General features: G+C 57.5%; 1 protein-coding gene across 1 annotated transcript in view; it reads right to left on the bottom strand.

The window, feature by feature from the left end:
* Nucleotides 1-747: 747 nt before the first annotated feature.
* Nucleotides 748-19,419, bottom strand: part of ANKS1A (ankyrin repeat and sterile alpha motif domain containing 1A) — a 167,238-nt gene continuing 148,566 nt past the window's right edge. Inside the window, exons 7-23 of the mRNA XM_082330163.1 lie at nt 18,427-18,543; nt 10,460-10,576; nt 8,713-8,835; nt 6,843-6,959; nt 5,538-5,660; nt 4,790-4,924; nt 4,361-4,453; nt 4,159-4,275; nt 3,916-4,077; nt 3,421-3,624; nt 3,158-3,319; nt 2,717-2,884; nt 2,460-2,621; nt 2,013-2,210; nt 1,406-1,558; nt 1,145-1,224; nt 748-959 (exon numbers count right to left, since the gene is read on the bottom strand). Of these exons, the coding sequence (XP_082186289.1) occupies nt 810-959; nt 1,145-1,224; nt 1,406-1,558; nt 2,013-2,210; nt 2,460-2,621; nt 2,717-2,884; nt 3,158-3,319; nt 3,421-3,624; nt 3,916-4,077; nt 4,159-4,275; nt 4,361-4,453; nt 4,790-4,924; nt 5,538-5,660; nt 6,843-6,959; nt 8,713-8,835; nt 10,460-10,576; nt 18,427-18,543 (2,381 nt within the window). The 3' untranslated portion in view covers nt 748-809. The remainder of the gene's footprint in view (nt 960-1,144; nt 1,225-1,405; nt 1,559-2,012; nt 2,211-2,459; nt 2,622-2,716; nt 2,885-3,157; nt 3,320-3,420; nt 3,625-3,915; nt 4,078-4,158; nt 4,276-4,360; nt 4,454-4,789; nt 4,925-5,537; nt 5,661-6,842; nt 6,960-8,712; nt 8,836-10,459; nt 10,577-18,426; nt 18,544-19,419) is intronic.

The raw sequence follows: 19,419 nt of genomic DNA on the forward strand, positions 1-19,419 counted from the left end.
CGAGTTACTCTTTGGCAGAGCTTGTAAGAAAGTCTGGTTTCTTGGCACAAGTGTTCTGGGATGGGGGGAAAATAAAAAAAAACCAAACCCGGCTGAAAGTCTTTCTCCTTTGCTCCCTGTTTCTCCCGTGCAGCCAGACATTGTTCTCCGGGAACGTGGCTTGGCTGTGCCTTCCTCCCAGCGCCAGTGCGGCTCTCTGGCGGGACAGCCACCGGAGCCACCATGGTTGCCGTTTTCTGGCATACTTTGCTGACCTCTCCTTTAAATTTTCTTTTCAATCAAGTATGTTTTTTAAAAATTCTTTTCCCCCGATTTCTGCAAAGCGATACCAATACCCACGACCCATGTGCTGCAACAAATAAGGCATTACCTTCTTGCCATCCTCTGCAAAAGAGCTCAGTGGGGCTGCAGCCGGTGCCAGCCCCATGGGCTGGAAGAACGACGACCCCCCCCGATGTCCCGGGCTGCCGGTGGCACTGGGGAACGAGGACAGACCTGGTGTAAAGGAAACGAAAGGGAGGACAGAGGTTGGCAAAAGGACCAGTGCTTCCATTTCCTAAAATGAAGAAGCTGCTTCAGAAGAAAGGAGTGGCTTTGCCAGCAGCTGGATGAGAGCAGAGCATCCCCCCCAGCCAGGGGCATGGCTCTGCGGGGAGCAGCGGAGAAATTGTGGGGGGACGTCTGCAGGGTGAGAAGTGGAGGTCCTGACGGAGCCGAGCAGAGGAAGGAGAAAATCGGAAAGGAGAAGGAAGGAAGAAGAGGTTTTCCTTGGCTGCAGGGTGGCCCGGGGGCAGCGTGGGCACGGGGGGCTATTTGTAAGGCCGGAGGAAGCTGGAGACTTTGGAGCGGAGGAGTTTGATGAAGGAGCGGGGCAGCATCTCCTTGTGTTTCTCCGTGTATTTGAAGTAGTTCTGGGGGTGCGCCAGCACATCGAAGAAAGCTTTGATGAGCTTCTTGTCCTGTGGGGAAGCCAAGCCAGAGGGGGGGCAGTCAGCATCCCACCCTGTGCTCCCACTGTGGCGGCTCCGAACTGAAGCCACGAGCGCAGGGAGGGCATGGGGGCACCCCCCAAGGGAAGGATGCTCCTGCGTGCCAGCATCCCCCGGAGCCCTGGGCAGCAAGGACCCGGTGGGGACATGCTCACCTTGAGGATCTCCTGGTGGTTTTCAGAGGCGTAGAGCCTGCCATCCCGCACGATGTCCTCCACCAGCTGCTCGTAGTCCTCTGCAACACCCAGCCGAAAAATACGGTCAGGGCATGAGCCGTCACTTGTCCCTGAACCTCTGGTCCCTATCCCTGAGTCTGCTCCCCCCAAATACTTGGGAGGTGTGAATTGGAGGTGACCTGGGTACCAAAGCAGACAGGGAGTCATCGGTATGCCAGGATGGCATCCCCCTGCACTCACCATCGTAGGTGACATAGGGGATCTGGAAGCCCCGAGCGCTGTTGGCTTCACTGGTTTTGAAGTTGATCCACAGTTTCCGAGAGCGGGCGGTGAAGGCAATGGGCCTCTCGTAGGTCTGGCACGTCTCGTAGGTGGTGATAGAGGATGGGGAGGCTGGCGGGAACAGCAAGGGAACACGTGATGCCAGATGCCCATCTGCAGAGCCACCCCCAGCTTTACTGTCCTTAAATGCTCAGGGTGAAAGGGGGCATCAGGGATGGGGATTGTCCATGTTTAGCGAGGCTGAGCCCCCCCCAACCCTCATGTTACATACTGGGGATGTTGTTATTCCTTCTTTGCTCCAAACAGGGCTTTTTACCCCAATAAAGAAGTGCTGAGACCCAGGTGTGCAATCCAGCCCACACTTAGCCCATGCACACCCCGCTGATCCTGCAAGACACCGGGGTGGCAGGGTGATGCCGATCCCCCTGCTCACCCAATTCCCAAAAACCCGCTCCTGCCACACGGGGACACGGCTTTACCCCTTTGTACAAGGCAGCTCTGCCAAACCCTAGCCTTTTCCTCCCCAGCTTCTCCCGTGAACACCACGGTGCGCTTGGTTACCTACAGTTTTTCCGCATGACCAAGACGTCGCCACACTCGTCCTCGGAGGGGAGGAAGATCTCCGGCACCACGATGAGGATCTTGCGCTTGGGTGGCGGGTTGATGTTCCAGGTGCACTCAATGTTGGCGGGGTAATTCCCCGGGTAGTTGGGGGACTCGATGTAGCCCGTGTACTCACCCAGCTCCCCCCCGCACTGCCGGTCTGCAAGGCATGGAGAGTCAGTTCAACGGGGAATCAGTGGCATGGGACACACTGGGACAGTGTGGATTTACTGGGCAAGGGGGTAAGTTCTCTATTAGCACTGCTCAATGCATACCCCCATGCCTGCCTGCATGCATAAAGCACAGAAATGACCCAAAACTCTATTTTAAGGGACTTTTAAATAATTTTGAGGAAGGACCCTGGTTCACACCATGCCTGTCCCCCCCCATCACACCCCAGCTCGCCTACTTTTGCACTGGGACACGGAGGTGGAGCCGTCAAAGTCGGTGGTGGTGTTGCCAGGACAGGCGATGCAGTAATTCTGCCGAAAATCGGGCTGGTAGGTGCCCACAGTGCAGCGGATGCAGCGATGGACACTCGTGTTGTAGTAATGCCCGGGGGAGCACTGGACTGGGGGGGGGGGTTCAGAGAGCAAAGGGGGCTGCGTCAGCCACGGGCACAGCCCCACTGGGTGCCCCCCACCCCGAGCACCAGCTCTGACCTACCTTTGGTGTCACAGTCCTGGAAGGAGAGGGCTCCCTCGTGGCGGGTGGTCAGCCCCCCGCCGCAGGGGAAGCAGAGCGCCCGCCCCACCTCGGGCTGGTAGGACCCACGAGGACACGGCTGGCAGGGCTTGAAGCCATCAGCTGAGTGCTGGCCGGGGGGACACTGACCTGCGGGCACAGGCATCGGTCAGTCCTGGCACCCAGTGTGCCCTGGACTCTCCCACCCCATGCCCAGCTCCTCTCCCCCCCAGCCTTGGCAGCACCAATAAATCCAGAGCAAGAACTGCCTTTCCTGGTGTCCCCTCTAAATGCCCAAAATAGCAACTCCTGCAGGTCCTGGGGATGCTCAGGGCTTTCCTCTCTTCTGGATGGGGGCTGATGGCTGATGGTTGAAGTTGCAGCCCTGGACATCCCCTGGGTGTCCCTCCCGGCCCCCCTTACCTGTGCAGCCGGTAATGTTGGTAGCTCCCACTGGTCCAAAAGCATCACCGCGGGGACACAGGTCACAGGAGAGCTGCCCTTCCTTCTCCTGGTAGGTGCCGGGGGGGCAGGGGATGCACTGCTCTGTCTGGCCATGGTAATATGTTCCCTGCGAGCAGCTAACTGAGAGCCGGTGGGGGACGTCAGTGATGCAGCAGGGGGGCTGTCACCACTGGGGGGGATGTGACCGGTCCGCCACCTGGGGACCCCACGATGCTCCTTACCACACTTGCCGCCCAGGTGCTGCTGGCCCGGCCCGCAGCTCTCCTGCCGCTCCGGGGCCATGCTCAGCTTCCTCGCCACCTCATACTCCATCCCTGCAAAGCGGAGCAGGAACCGCTCCTGGTTGATGGATTTCTTCAGGGCTTTGATGGCTGACTTCAACTTTTTCTCCACTCTCTGTCGCAGGCAGTGCAGGTTGCAGCTGGCTAGGGATGCAGGGGGAAAGAGGGGAGCAGGGGGTAACAGGGGGTGCAGAGGGAAACAGGGATGCAGTGAGAAGGGAGAGATAGAGAGGGAAACCCAGCAGGATTAAAACCATCTCCCAAATGCTCAGCTGCAAGCGCTGCCCAGAACATACCAGTCTGGTGCAGGATGAGGACCAGTTTGGCTCTCAATGCTGCATGGGGATGGCACCATCCCTCTGGTATCGCCACTGTCCCCCTGGTCCCACCACTCCTCCCTGCACTCAAGACAGGCCAAGCCAGCGCCATGCCCACCTGTGATCTCCTCCGGCTTGATCTCCGCCTCGAACTCCAGCGTGATGCGCGTCACCTCCTTGTTGGAGGAGTTGCGAGCCCGGCGGCCCTTCCCCTTCTTGGATGAGTCACACTTGAGGTTGACAAAGGCGACCTGGCAGTCAGAGCAGGGTGCCGAACCGCCTGTGCATGGGGGACAAGTCAGGACCCTGTCCCTCCCAGGGGGATGGACATCCCCGCTGCCCCCCTGCCATCACGCCTCACCTTGTGCCCCAGCCTTCCCGGCCTCATCCTGCTTGCCCTTTGTTCGCGGGTGCAGGTGGCACTTGGCATCCTTGATCTTGAAAGAAGCCTTTTGCTTGACTGGCGCAGCAACAGTCTCTAAAAGAAAAGGCGGGTGCTCAACAACCCTGGCACAGGGCAGCCCAGCCCATGGTGGCTGTGGTCACCCCAGGAACCCCCTTACCGAGGCACTGCTGGCTGCTGTTGGCGGGTCTCTGCTGGCCGCCCTGCCGCAGGACGGGAGTCCCACAGCTCACCGTGTAGCTGCTGTCAGACTCTGCAGAAAGGAGGAATGGGAGTCGGGGATGCCAGAGCGGCTGCCCAGTCCCCATGATGCTCTGCTGGGGTGATGCAGGGAGGCACGGCTGTGCCATGGGGGGACAATGCCCAGCACCCTGCCATGGGGATCCTGCACCAGGGACCCATCCTATGGATCTACACCCAGCGACAAGCCCCCCTGAGCAACCACCTCCCTCCCTCGCCCCAGCCACTACTTGGGTGCTCTGCATCCTGGCTGTGCAGCTGCTCCTTTCCCCCCCCACCACCCAGTTTGGGCCATGCAGGGAAACAGGGACCCCTCCGCCTGTGCCGGCAGTGGCACCAGCGCCGGTACCTGGCAGAAAGTGGGCCTTGGAGGCGCAGGTGAGGGCACAGCTGTCCTTCTTGCCTGTCTTGTTGCAGGTGAGGGTGGCCCGCGGTGGCACCGAACCTGGCAGGCATTTCACCAGCTCTGAGGGACATGCGCCGGCTGGTGATGACAAGCGGGGATGCCTGTCGCTGGCACAGCCTGGGGACCCACAAGGGACCCCTGTGCCCTCTCAGGTCATGGGGGGATTCAGCGGGGAGTAGACGGTATCAGAGTGCAGCATGGGAACCCTGGACCAGCAACCCAACCACCCAGCTCCTTCTTGGACATGTGAGATGTGACTGCTGGGATTTAAATTTTTTTGGAGGGGACAGCCTGTCCTCTACAAAGGGGAGGCAGTCGGGTACCAGGGCATGGCCAGGGCCATGAAAGCAGCTCCTTTAGGGACACTTGCTGGTGCAAAAGCTCGCAGCTAGCCCTGAGCACAGTCAAAAAAGCAACGAGATGACCAAGGGCAGAAGGAGCAGGGCAACACCTTACGGCACTTCCCGTCCACACCCATATGAGATGGACATGGGGCCCCAGCCAAAAGCAGCCCGCCCCAGAGCATCCCTGTGCCAGGATGCCCCCATACCCCCATGGTCCCCCCGCCCTGACCTTAATCCCAACAGCCCCAAGTGATGGAGGGGCCATGGGGCATCGGGACCCTCCAGCTGGGGGATGTCCAGGCTATGCTGGAGCATCACCAGCCATGGTGTGTCCTGCCCTGACATACCTATACAGTCCTTTTTGTTCCAGTGCAGCTTGCAGCCAGTGGGACAGGTACACTGGTAGCTGCCAGGCATGTTGATGCAGCCAAATTTGCAGCCCCCCCGGTTGATGCTGCATTCGTCGACGTCTACAGGGAAGAAAAAGAGGTAGTGGGCAAGGGGCAGCAGCAGGGGCTGAGCGGGACCCCCCGGCTCTGACACTGAATTGCTGCATCATCTCAGGGCTGTGATTTTGGATGGATAAATTGCATGACCCATGCCTGGCTGGAGATGGGGGATGCACACTGCAGGGCGCTTCCAACTGTGCATCCTCCCTGCAGCCATGTCAGCCCCACGGGGACAAGGGAAACCCCAACTCCTGGTGTCCCCAAGGGCCAGGTGGTGATGGGTGCAGCCCACCCAGGCTGAGCCCAGCCCTGGGCCTGCGGCGGGCTGGGGAGCTGTGGGGGGCAGCAGACGGAGCCAACATGGAAGCACTTAGCAGCTGAATTCAAAAGGCAGCTGCTCGGCAGCCCTGGCCCCTTTCCCTGTGGCGGGAACCTTCCGCCCCGGCCTGGAACGGGGGGCCGATGCTCCAGGCCTGGCACAAAGCAGGGACGGAAGTGGGGAGCGGCCAGGGATGGAGCTGCCAACCAAACACCCCTCCCTGCCTGGCTCCCCCTTCTCGGGAACGTCGGTGGGAGCCAGCGACCCCTCCATTGCAGGATCACACCAAAGGCATCCCGGGAGCTGTGCTGGCTCACGCTGACTGAGTATTTTGGGAGCACGAGGAGTGTCACCCACCCTCACTGGATGGGCAGCACTGGAGCACCCGGCCTCGTGCCGCCGTCTCCCCAGGCTGACAGCACTGCTGCTGCGACACGCTCCGGCAACCCCCCCAAAGCGTGTTTCATCTGCTTCCCCGCTTCCCGGGGCGCTGCACGCCCCCGCCCTTGGGAGCTATCTGCCTTGTGAAACTTAAATCAAACCCTTTTGATGTTCCCCCTCCCACTCCGTCCCAGCTCCCTGCCAAAAACGTCGGGGATTTCTCCCTCTCTCTCACTGCAGACAAGTCGCAAATTGTTCCTGTCGCTCCGTTTGAAGTTGCAGACACCAGCGTCTGGCTGCGAGCCCCCTCCCTGCCTGGCCCCAGCCTGGAGTACACAGGGAACTGACTGTCCCCATGAGCCCTTGGGGTGAGTGGTATCCCCAAGGGTCCCACAGCAACCGTGCCATGGGGCTGCCCCATCCCTGGGTGCCCCGTGTGCCTCCCCGGGACCTGAACCCAGCAGGGTGATGGGCTCCTCCTGCCAGCATCCAGCCAGCCCTACCTCCACAGTGGGTGAGCCCATACAGCGTGTAGCCCTTGTTGCAGAGGCACTGGAAGCTGCCTGGGGTGTTGATGCAGAGGTGGTCGCAGGTCCGGTCAAAGGAGCACTCGTCGATGTCTGAAGGAAAGGCAAGGGGGAGAGTTGAGGGCTGGCATGGTGGAGGGGCAGCCCTGGACACAAGGGCTGTCCCCTTCCCACTCCAGTTGTGCCAGCCAGCTGGGGGCTGCACTGGGATACTGTGGGATCCTGCACTGGGATGCTCCAGGGATCCAACACTGAATTGCTCTGGGGATCCAGCACTGGGATGCTCCGGGACCCTGTGCTCCCACCCTCCCTGCCCACTCCAGCTGCTGCTACAGGGAAGCAGCAGGCCACTGCTGCACTCCTGCAGCCCCTCTGCCCCCCAAACAGGCCAAACAGGGCCAGCACTGTGCCCTTGGCACAGGGGGGCTGTAAGAGCCCTCAGCTGCTGCTCAGCCAGGGCTCTGCCCTGTGCCAGGGAGGGATGCTGTGCAGGCAGGTCCTGCCCTGGGGATGGTGCCAGCGACGTCTGCTCGCCCCCATGGGGCACCTCGCTGGAGCAGAGACGTCCTGGCTGGGCAGGTGAACCCAACTTGGCGGGTTTGAGCATCATTTCATTGGCTTCATTAAGTTAATTGCCGCACTCACGTCAAGCTCCCAAGAGTGCAGAACCTGGATGGAGATGAAAGCAGTTGCAGCCCTAGAGTGTGCCAGCACCCTTCTTCCCTGGCCACGCTCTTTCGGGAAGCAACACTTGGGCTCAACCACACCTGCCATGCTGGCCTTGGCCATGGGCTGGGGGGGCAGAACCCCATGCTCCCCCCGGGATGGCCCAGCAAGCTGCCAGGTTGTTTATACATGCTGGGTTTATGTGGGATGTGCAGGACGATGTTGGGACAGAGAGAAAAAGGTAGGAAAAGCAGTGCAGAGCAGCCAGCTCCCTCCAGAGTGAGCAGGATGCATCTTCCCCCTCCCCTCCTGCCCTCTGACAGATGGGGGAAGGAGAAATCCTTTTGCAAAAGCCACTGAAATCCTTGCTCTGCCTTGATGGCTTGCAAAAATGGCGTGTCCCCGAGCAGGGCATGATCCAGCCCCTGCCACGGGGCAGCTGGCGGAAGGGGAGAGGCAAGGCAGGACATGTCCCGCTCCTCTTCCCATCCCCTATCCCAGGAAAATGGCAACCTCTCGAGATGGGAGGAAGCAGCCTGTGTGTCAGTGCATGTGCTTTAGCAGCAAGCTACAGTCGTGATGCTGTGGGATCGCTAGCAAAAACTTTGTGCAATAAAGCGGAGCGGTATGGGAGAAGCACAGAGGTGTCAGGGTGGGTGCTGAGCTCAGGATGCCCTCCCAGGACACATGGGGTGCTGCTGGGGTCCCCAGTCCCCTGGCATGGGTGCTCTGGAGCTCAACTTTGGGGCGTGCTTGCTGCCAGGGCTGCTGGCAGGGATGGTCCTTGCACGGAGGCAGAGCTGTGTCCCAGCCCATGGGGCTGCAGGGAACGTCATGACCATCATCCCAGCCCTGAGTAAGGCTGGAGGATTTCACCTGGCATCTGCCTAATTGCTGGCTTTAACTCTGCTACGAGAAGAGACCAGAAATCCCCAGTGCAGGAGTGGGGCTGGGACGGCAGCCCAGCTCTGCAGATCAAAGCACTAAGCCCCAGACCAGAACCCAAATCTAACACTAATCCCCTGAAGGATGTACGCGGTCCAGAGGAAAGCAAAGAGGAGTGAGTAACCCAGCCAGCACTCCTCCAGCAGCAGCTGTGGGAGGGCTGAGAAACTCCGGAGGGCAGGGAGAGGTGATGTCCCCGGGCAGGGCAGGGTCCCGGGGTCCCACTGCCCCTTACCTTGGCAGTTCCTCTCATTGATGAGCAGCTTGTAGCCCTTCTTGCAGCTGCACTCGAAGCTGCCCACTGTGTTCCTGCAGATGTGGTCACAGCCACCATTGTTGAGCCGGCACTCATCGATGTCTGGCAGGGACAGGGGACACACATCACGCCCTGGCTGGGATGCTTGGCTGGGAGAGCGGCGTCCTCCCCTCCGGACCCCACCAGGAGTCAGCAAACGGAGGCAACCCTTTGGGCTCTGATGGTCACCAGGGAATGCAGCTGCTGGTTTTATCTGGGTGCATTCAGGGAGCTGATACATGACACTGGGGACACTGGGGAAGGCCAGGGTTCCTGGGCTCGGTTCCCCTTGGAAGTTGTGCAAAACATTTAATTTCTGCAGGTTTCAGCATCCCCTGGAGCAGAGCCAGGAGCCAGGGTGTCCGAAAGAGCCTTGCGGCTGGGGGAAAGCACCAGGCCAGAGTCTGCAGAATCACAGGTTTGGGGTGGGGGCTACTTTTGGGGACCAGGAGCAGCAGGAGGAAAGAGCAAGCCAAGAGAGGAAACCCCCTCCTTCAAAAACAGCCGCTCAACAAAATACTTTTCAACCCTCACCTCTGTGCTTGCCATCTCCTTCCTGCCATAAACAAAGCTAAAAATGACGATGCACAACAACTGCAAAGAGCCCCAACAACCTGGAAAGAGGCTGGGACTTGGTTTGTTGGTTGTTTTTCGTTTGGGCTTTTTTTTTCTGCTAATCACAAAATTTACTGCTAGGAAATGACCTGTAAAATGGAAGGAGACCAGGAAGAAGCAGCCACCTTCCCCATCCCTCCATCCCCCAGTCGCCAGCGCCAGGGTGGCAGCTCTGCCTCTCTGGAGCTGGGGCTTTCTTTTTACGACCGCAAGGGAGTGAGCTGTATTCCAGCCCGCAGTCGTAATAAAACCCCCAGACACAGGGGATGTGGCTCCAGGTTATTGCACGTTCCTGGAAACTGCAGCATTGGAGAAGGGAATTGGGATGCTCTGATAAAATAACAGGGGGCAGAGGGTTTCTGGAAGCAGTCAGCAGGTAAACAGGCAGCTCGCAGTGGGGTGGGCTTTCCTTTCAACCAGGGTCAAGTTCCTGGAGCTGCCGAAAGACACAACGCAGGTGCTGGCCAGCCCTGGGGTCGTGGTGTCCCCTTGCCTGGGGGGGGCAGGTTTGGGGTGGCCGGGGTAACCAGTCTGGACTGCTCCCCCTTCCAGAGGCAGGTGGATGGGGATGTCAGTGGGAGCAGAAGCTTCTGGCATCCCATGGCGTCCTCCCCCAGGCAGTACATGGTGCTTGAACCCAGCTGGACAGTGACCACAGAGGGACTCGTGCATCTCAAATTCCCAGAGCGGGTGTGGATTTCCTACACACCCAGCCCCTAGCTGTGGGGAAACTGAGGCAGCGGGGTGAAGTAAGGTAGGATGGGACCCTCCAGCCCAACAAGTGCCATGCCATCACCTCTGACTTGACCTGACCCACCTTTCCTCCTCCCCGTAGGCTTCCTGGAGGAGTGGGGCCAACCACAACGCCTTTAACAAGGCAGCTAAGTTCCCACACCTGGGCGTGATCCTTGTCCCCACCCCATGGATGCAAACACTAAGAAAGCAAATGCTGCAGGCCATGTCGAGCTGAGCTAAAACTGAGCCTTTTCTAAGGGCACCGAGGACACAAGGGGGAGTCTGAGGCACCCAAGGGCGAGCAGCGAACACCCCGGCCCCACTTGCACCCACCTACCTTTGCATGTCTTCCTGTCAGGCTGGAGCATGAAGCCCATGGGGCAGCTGCAGTGCACACCCGTGGCCGCATCGTGACACTTGCTGTCGCAGCCCCCATTGTTCACAGCACATGTCTCTGCGTGGAGAAGGGAGAGAGCAACTGGGGTGAGGGACTAGTGTCTAAAAGGCTGGGGGGGTAACACCACCCAGATGTCCCCATGCCACCCAAACGTCCCATGCTGCAGCCTGGGAGAGGCAGCGGGTGCAAACCTCCCTTCAGAGCCCACTGAAACCGCCTTTGGCTTTTCACGCAGCAGTAAAGAGATCACGGAGCCCCCAAATTAATAGACACCCTGGATACAGAGCGCGAGGGCCAGGGCAGGTAAGGCATTAATATTTGGTGATCCCGCAGCATCTTCCACTTCTGCAGACGACCTGGCGCTCGTTGCCTTTCCCATCGCCCCACCACGCACCCGGGTGCTGCTCCCCAGGGATTTTCGAGATGAAGTAAGAGTGTCTGTGATTCACCCCAGGTTGCAGGCAGTGCTAAGGCAGGAAAAAGCACCCAGATTTCCTGGTTTGCCATCCAAACCCCTGTACAACCCTCCCACCTTCCAACAACCTGCTCTTATATACTGGGTATCTGCATTTGAGGTAGAGAGGGGAGTGGTGACAGCCCTGTCCCCTCATTAAGAGAATGCTTTATTAATCGCAGGCAGAGAGCAGAGCAGTGCCCAGCCGTCCCGGGGAGGACGGGGTCGGGGACACGGGCAGGGATGTGCAGGCAGAGCTGCTGCCTGTTGCGAAACAGCCAACACTTGACACTCAGCGTGCTGGGAAAAGCGGAGGTGGTTTGACTGAGGCTCTTTGCTCCCGAAACATGTTGGCTTTTCAGCTGACAGAGGGAAAAGTGGTTCCATAGGATTAATCCTGCTGTGCTCAGCCCCCCATGCTGGCATCGGGGCTGCATGTCTCCCGAAAACAGGGCCTGGTAGAGTCCAGCTTTGGCATCTCCAATGAGGAGGAATTGAATTTCCCAGTGACAAAGTCACAGCACTTGCTGTGCAAAACACAGCCAGAGCCAAGTCTCGCCAGGGGTGCCCAGGCTGCAGCTCCCCAGGGATGCAGGTGCGCAGCCCTGGTCCCCTGGTGGGATGGCAGGGGAGGTCCCAGGTCCCTCACTGCCACCACTGCCACCGAGCTGCAAAGCCATGGGTGACCCCATGCCACCGGTCCCTAACCGTCACCCGCTGCTCGGGCACACCAGCTGGTCCAGTGTCGCGGGCTAATTTGGGAGACGCTTTGTATAATTAGAACACACACACAGAGGCAGGCAGCATCAGTGGAAAAAAATAATCCAATTTAAAAAAAATGCTAATTATTTCAGTATTATCAAAGTCAGCTGTTGCTGGTAGGACTAGAAGGGACACTAATTTAAATGAAGCATTTTCAGCTTGACAGCTTCCCTGTGAGATCAATCCTCAGTTTCGGTCCTAACCACCAGAAGAATGGTTTGAAGTGCATTAAGTTGTTCACAAAGGATAATAAAATATTCCTTTCAGAAGGCTGGTTGCTTGGATAAATGAGACATTTGGGCTTCAAGGAACCCAAGATGAAAATGCCTTGAAGAAATTCCTTGGAAAGAGCAAAGCCCAGGTTCTCCCGCTCTTTGCAAGTGCCTCATGGGGTGGGAATGACTGAACCATCCAACCATTTGCCGCAGGGCGAGGGAGATGGGATCATTCTGTGCTCGTCTTGCTGCTGCTATTTTTATGATGTCCCATAATAAGAGAACAAAAGGGACCATTTTATGAAATTAATAGCCAGCACAATTACAAAACTTAACGGCAAGGGAGGGATTTCTGCAGATATTATTCCTCCAGCCAGGTCCTCGCGCCACATGCAGCCTGGCCGTGCTGGGACCGTCCCCTCCCCATGGTGCCGGGGTGAAGAGCGCAGTGCAGGCAACACCGTGCCGAAGGGAAAGGAAACTTTCTGGAAGCCCGATGGATTATTTAATGCCAGCCTTTGTTCAGCAGCTGATGCAGAAGCAGCCCAAGGAGGATTGATTTAACAGGGTCGCCACTGAGATGAGATGATGGGCTTGGCACATTTTGGCAGGACCGAGGAGCCAGAGAAGCGGCTGCACTGGGGAGGACAGGGCTCTGCAGGGAGTGCAGTGCCCTGTCATGCCTCACTGTGCTCACAGCCCTCTCCAGCGCTGTGGCACCCATCTCCCCTCCTGGCCCCTTTGTACCTTTGGGAATTTCTGCTGAGATGTAAAGCAAGCGCTATCTGCCATACCATGCACGATGCGGCTGGTGCCTGGGGTGTGCATGGGGTGGGAGCTGAGCCAGCACAGCTGGAGCATCACTGCAAACCCCTTTGCAAAGGGGGGACCATGTCCTAGGCTTGCAAAAAGCTTGGAGGGGGCTGCTGGGGTACCTGCGAGGCAGTGGAGGTCAGGCGGCATGGGGCCAGGCACTGGAGCAGGGCCCCAGGAGAGCAGCATTGTTCGGCGGTGCCGGCAGCCCGGGGGCTGCTCCCAGCCTGGCGCGAGCTGGCATGACTCACCCAGCCACACAGGGCTTTGGCGAGGGCCTCCATCGCTCAGGGAGGGAGAAGACAAAGCAGCTTGCACACACGCACACACTCTTTCCCACCCTCCTGCATTCCGGCTCCGGTCTTGCTTCCCAACTGCTGTGCCATGAAAATCCTCACCCCGCTCAGCACCCTTCACCGTGCCAGCCATCACCGGGGCCTGACCGAGCCCCTGCCCATGCCCCCACAGCGCCCTGCCTGCACACGCTCTGGCTTCGCCTCCGCCTGCTGGGAAGCAGCAATCGCAGTGGGATTGCGATCCCATGAGCCTAAGGAGATAATTGCGCAGTAATTGGAGGGATTACAGCTGGGTTGGCTGGAGTGCAGTGATGTGCGGAGCTGGGGATCCCCCTTCTCCCAGCCCTGTAGGAAAGGCTTTGCAGAGCCCCCTGAAAGCCGCAGTTGGTGCTCCCTGCCACCAGTCAGCCATGCGCCCACAGCTCCTCCTGGATGTGCCAGGAGTTTGCATGCACCCAGCACATCCATGAACAAGATTCCCCACCGCAGACACCTTCACACGGTCTGGGTTTCCTTGCTGGCGGAGCAGAGGTGTCACCTTACCTTCATTAAGGGCTTAGAGACCCAATGGGGGTTGCAAAGAAATCCTTGGGGAAGCGCCCAGGTGCCCAGCCCAATAAAGGGTCATTGCAGCTGTGCAATTTGCTGCAGCTCTGGGCTGGGTGCCTCTGAGCATGCTTAGCAGCTTTGCTGGGCCAAACCCTGGGACACCCTGAATGTCCCCGCACCCGCAGAGGGGGCTGTCTGTGAGAGGGTGGGCTCCAGGGAGGGGTAACTTTGGGAGCGCACAGCGCAGAGACAGGCATGAGCATCCCCCTCCCCATCACGCAGCTGACGGCAGCCCACTGCTAGCTCCTCTTGGGCTTGCTTGGCAGTGGTGGTGGGGGATAACCATTGCCGCAGTCACTGGAAAGCAGATTATCACCCCTTGCACCAGGCTGGATTGACCAAAGCAACGCGAGAGCCCCCGCCTCATGCAAGCGCAGCCAGGGGAGGGTTTCTTTCTCTGTTCCCCCAAAAGCAAAGTCCACTTGCAGCCCAAGGCCAGGCTTGCTCTGCGGGATTTAAAAGCAGCAGCGGGGGACAGAGTTAGTGAGGCATGCGGTTAGCGCGACAGCTCAGCCCCCCAAGCCCGGTTATGATCTCAAGATGAGAGACCATCTACAGTTAGACCCCTTCATAGAGATAGAGAGAACAAAAATATTTACCATTAGAAAACGTCTCAAGGATAACGTGTTGCTGGAAGTGTCTCTCCCCTGTTTAACATTATAAAAAAGTGATTTAGAAACAGTGTCCAGCAAGGAGCTCGATTGGTGTCACACGTCAATGGGTTTGACTCCACTGCCTTTCCAGCCTGGTGGAAATTGTTCCTTTGGGTTTTTTCTCCCCCCGCCTCCCAAAAGAGCCAACACCCAAGGTTTGGGTCCGGTACTATCAACCTCTCCATCACCCTGTCCAAAGCACCCCATGCCCCGCAGCCTCTCCAAACCCCCTCCGGTTTCACGCTCTGCATCTTGCTGGCTGGAGCCCCATGCGAGAGGGAGGAAGCGCGTTACGAGGAGCGTTAGTGCAGCCCGTTAGTCTGGGGAATCAGGCCCTTGCCCTCACCGGAGCAAAACCAGTGCGTGCCAGGGCAGGTTGCAATCCCTGAGAGGAGCCGTATGGACACTGCGTGGCCATGGGCTTCGGGAAGGCGACCGCGTCCCGCTGGCAGCGCTTGCACCACTTGGATTTAGCAGTGAAGCCGGCCAAACCAGTGGTAAGCCCAAATTTTGGGTGCACTTGGGCTGCTCAGCCTTACCCATGCATTGATGCACCTGGATGCAGGAAGCCCCAGTGAGGCACAGCACAGGCCTGGGGTGCTGAGCACCCAAGGGAGCATGTGGGAGCCTCGGGGGGGACAAATGGCCAAGAAAAGGCTGAGAGCAGCCTGGGCAAAGCAGCAGACCCCAAAATCAGTACTAAAACACCCAGGGATCACTTTGGGAGATTGCCTCAAAAAATTGGCCTGAGCTTTGCCCTGCAAAGGAAACTCTGCCTGGCACCACCCAGCCATGGCTGGGAGATGTCCCTCCTTCGTCCTGGTCATTTTGGGAAGGGGACAAGGCACCCCAGCACTTCTTTTTGCTCCCGCATGGGGACAGAGCTCTGTGGCAGTGCTGGACCGGAGCCAGAGAGCCCCTGGGCAAGCATGGGACTGGGGCGCTTGGGGCATGTGGAGCCCATCACCTGTGGGACCGAGCGGAGATGAGCACATCCCCGCTTAATGAGAAACAACGCCGGGTCCGTGCAGAGGGGAAGACGGTGGAAGGGGAAAAGGGGAAACGCAGCCCCCAGCTGTGCCTGCGCTGTCCTGGGGGGCTCAGGCTGAAGGCAGGGATTCAGCAGCCGGGACACAGGATGCTGAGGCTCTGCAGGGACCATGTCCTCCTTGGGGAGGCTGATGTGCATGGAGGAGCATGCATGGCATGCCCACAAGCACCTGCCCTGCATCCCCGTGCCCTGCTTTCCCCTTCCCAGAGCCCTCCTTCGCGGCAGTCCCTTCGCTCTGGTGTTCCCAGCATTGACCTGGCAGCAGGGTCTGGTGCAGCCCCCGCTCCCGGCACCACTCTCAGAACTGTCGGCTTCACAAAGCTGGGGAGCATCGGCAGTGCAGCCGGTCAGGAAATCGGCCATAAAACTTGAGCTGGGTTTAGTTTCCTTCTCCATCTAATTGTATTTCCTCCTCATCCACTGCCTCCCACTCTGCTGGTGCTCGCTGCAAGCGATGGCCCCACTGCACCCCAAATATGACAATAATATTTGATATTAATATGATAATATTAATACGATAATCAATAATAATAATATATAAATATAAATATATATTTATATATAATATAAATAATAAATATATATAATAAATATATAAATAATATATAAAAATATATATTTGTATATACAAATAATGATAATAAATAATAAATAATGATAATAAATCATAAATAACGATGCCCTGGCTTGCAAATCTTCCCAGAAAGCCAAAATCTGCATCACTTGCGGCAGCCTAGTTTGTATCTCCCCGTGGGTGCTGCATCCTGGGCTGCTGGAGGGTAATTTTATGTGGTTGTTGTTTTTTTTTTTTTTAAAAAAAATAAAGGCTGCTTTTCGAGCATAAATATAAATATATAAGGTCATCGGCCTCCCCTCCCAGCTCCCCCTCCCCCTCGAGCCTGCAGACATGTTGGGAGCCATTAGGGCTGGCCCCGCTTTGCTCAAAGGCATGTTATTCATTATCTGCATTTTTAAAAGCAGCAATAAAAAGCGGAAAAATGAAAAACACTGGCCGTGGCCTAATGAAACTGTCATTCAAAGGGGCTGATCATGCTTCCTGCCGCGTGGTGTGATCTGAAGGGAACCTGGACCAGGGGCCTGTCCCGGCAGCCCATCAAACGCACCGCGTACAATTTCAAAGCCCATGGCCCAGGGAGCAAGTTTGCGTTTCCCCTCGCTGGAAACTTTATTCCCCTTGAAACGATGAAATATTTCAGAGGAAACGGGGAAGGGGCGGCGGAGGGAGCACCGGGGAGGGGGGAGGGCTGTTTGCTGAGCCCCGGCTGTAAAACAAGAAAGGGTGGTTATAAATATCCGAGCAGGTACCTCGGCTGTAAATCTGCTGGCTGGGCATCCCCGCAGGGCGGCTGCCGGCTCCCAGTGGCCAGAGCACAATCCCACAGTGTTCCCGCGGTGGGGCTGGGGGACTGGGAATTCCCGGGGGGATGCGGGAGCCGGGCGGGCCCCTTCCTGCGGAGAGGGGGCTGCAGACCTGCAAGGGATGTGAAAGGCACGGCAGTGGGTTTTGCTCCTAAAATCCTCCATTGTGGTGTTTAGTTTTCCTCAGGAAGGTGGGCAAGGGGAGAGCTCACGGGGATGTATAGGCTCCGGTGGGAGATGCCCCCCCAGCAGACATGGCACACAGCGTGGGGATGAAGGGGAGATTTTGGCCAAGGCCATGAGAATGAGCGATTTTGGAAACCCCCAAATCCCACTCTCACGCCTGTGGTACCCAGGGTCCGAGTGCTGAGACCCTCCAGCAACCGGACCCGTCTCAAGCATCCCCCAAATTATCAGATGCTTTGGGGAGCTGCTCTCCCACTCCTTGCACTCAGCAGGTCAGCAGCATCATTTTGGTGCCAAACCTTCCCGAGTCCTCGCACCGACATAGACAGCACATACGCAGGGACCTTTGTTCAGGAGGAACCACAAGGCGACGCACCCTGGGGTCCCAAAGTCCCCGTCAGAGGAGCGCTCCCCACCCCGGGCACAGCAATAACCCCACGGGAGGGTCCTCAGCGGGTGGGACGGGATGCAACGGCCGCAGAAGCAAACATGAGGATGACGGGGACAAGGGGCTGTGAGCGCCTGCCAGCAGCCAGGAGGGACTGGGATTAATACTGGAAGCGGGCTGGGTGACAGCGGTGACATTAAGGTAGCTGACAGGCAGGAGGGCTTTGCTGGGGGCTCAGCCCTGAGCATCCCTTAAGCTGGTGGGGAGCAGCCGGGGGCTCAGGGGGCTCCTCTGTCACTCGCCCTGAGGACGGAACTGTCTTTGGAAAGCACAGAGGGTTTCCTGTTCAGGCACAGCAGGGACACGGGGAGCCAAAGCCTCTCTTTTGCTTTCAATTCCTTTTTCTTTTTTATTTTGCAATAAGAACTCAAATGTCTAGAGCAATTTGTGGACTTAATCACTCCCCAAATGTAACATTTTTTTAAATCAAATCAGCTGTTAAACAGCACAAGCATATGAAACCAGTAAAACTTCTATCTCTGTTTGATGTTTTACAATTTGAAAACACACACAGGAAAAGGACAATTTTGGGAGGTGGTTGAGTTGTCGGGTTGTTGGGGTTTTGGTTTTTTTTGCAAGACAATTGTTCCTGAGCCGAGGCCCCGTGGTGCCAAGTCAGAACAGATTGCCGTGGCCAAATCTGTCCCCTCCATGTCCTTCCCTGAACGCTGCTGGTGACAGTGACAATTTCTAGTGTGGGGACATCCTCACCCCTCTCCCTTCAGCAGCATGGAGGCAGGCAGGGATCCCTGCCTGCACCCCGGCACAACCAACCTGTCCCCAAACATTTCCTCAAGCATCCCTGCAGCCACTTTTGCTCCCTGCAGTCAAGCAGCGACGCATCCCTGAGCCTTGCGAGTACCCGCAGCATCCCTCACACACACACCGAGTTTCTCCAATCTCAGCAAAAGGAAACGCCGCATCCCCAAAGCTCGAAAAAAACTCCTTCATCAGGCCAAGAGCAAATTGCCCAGGGAGGAAGATGAGCCATCCTGCACCCTGACCCACGTCCCTGCGGCTAGATGATGGCTTGCACCTACCTATGCATGTCACCCCGTCGGAGTGCAGCAAAAACTTGACGTGGCAGCCACACTTGGGCCCCTGGTCAGTGTCATCACAGGTGTGCTGGCAGCCCCCGTTCCCGTAGTTGCAGGTCACTGTGGGAGGCAAAGCACCGGCCGTCACTCAGGGCCCCAGCCCCTCTCCTCCCCTCCCAGCATCCCCAAGCAGTAGCATAAAGCCGGCTTGGAAAAACCTCGTCCATACCCTCAGAGAGATCCCTCCCTCCTGGATAATTTCTAAAGCCGTTCGACTTTCCCTGCGGGATCTTGGCAGATGCAAACTGTTAAATGGTTTCTCGTGTCTTCCCTTTGCATATCTGCTAAATGCCACCAGCAGAGCCCGAGCAAAGGGGACTGGTGGGCTGGTTGCCCTTGACCCTGGATCTGGTGTTACAGGGGAAGGGTGAGACTTTCCTGAGCTCTGGAATGACTCAGGTGCTCCTGGGAATCCCTGCCAGCCCTCCCTGGGGGGCAAGGCGTACTGTTCATTTAGCTTGGAGGGATAACAGGCTCATAGGATTAAAACTCCATTTCATCAGCGATTTTACACGTTTGCTGCAGACAGCAAATGAGAAACAAAATAAAAATAATTGCATAAACACATACATATCTATTAAATAACCCTGGTAGTGCCAGCAAGATGCTGGCAGGAGATCAGACAGGCTGAGAGCACCACGTCCCTCAGGGAGAGGATTCCTGCAGTCCTCCAGTGCCAATTGCATTCTCACTGTTCATCTCCCCTTGGGAAAGAGAAATGGTGGGACAGGGACAGGGGATGCTGTGCCTCTGGGACCCCCTTTAACTGCCATTTCAGCCTGCTCAGTGTAAGAGCATGATGTCTCGTGGGGACATGGCAGACGGGAATGCCAGGAGCATCGTCTGCAAGGGCAACGGAAGCAGAGCCAGACATGTCAGAGGAAAATGAAGCCAGAGGGCTTCAGGGTCAATAAATGAACTAGTACCAAGGGGGTC

This window comes from Platalea leucorodia (genome assembly GCF_965183815.1).
Source record: "Platalea leucorodia genome assembly, chromosome: 19".
In the NCBI taxonomy this organism is placed as follows: domain Eukaryota; kingdom Metazoa; phylum Chordata; class Aves; order Pelecaniformes; family Threskiornithidae; genus Platalea; species Platalea leucorodia.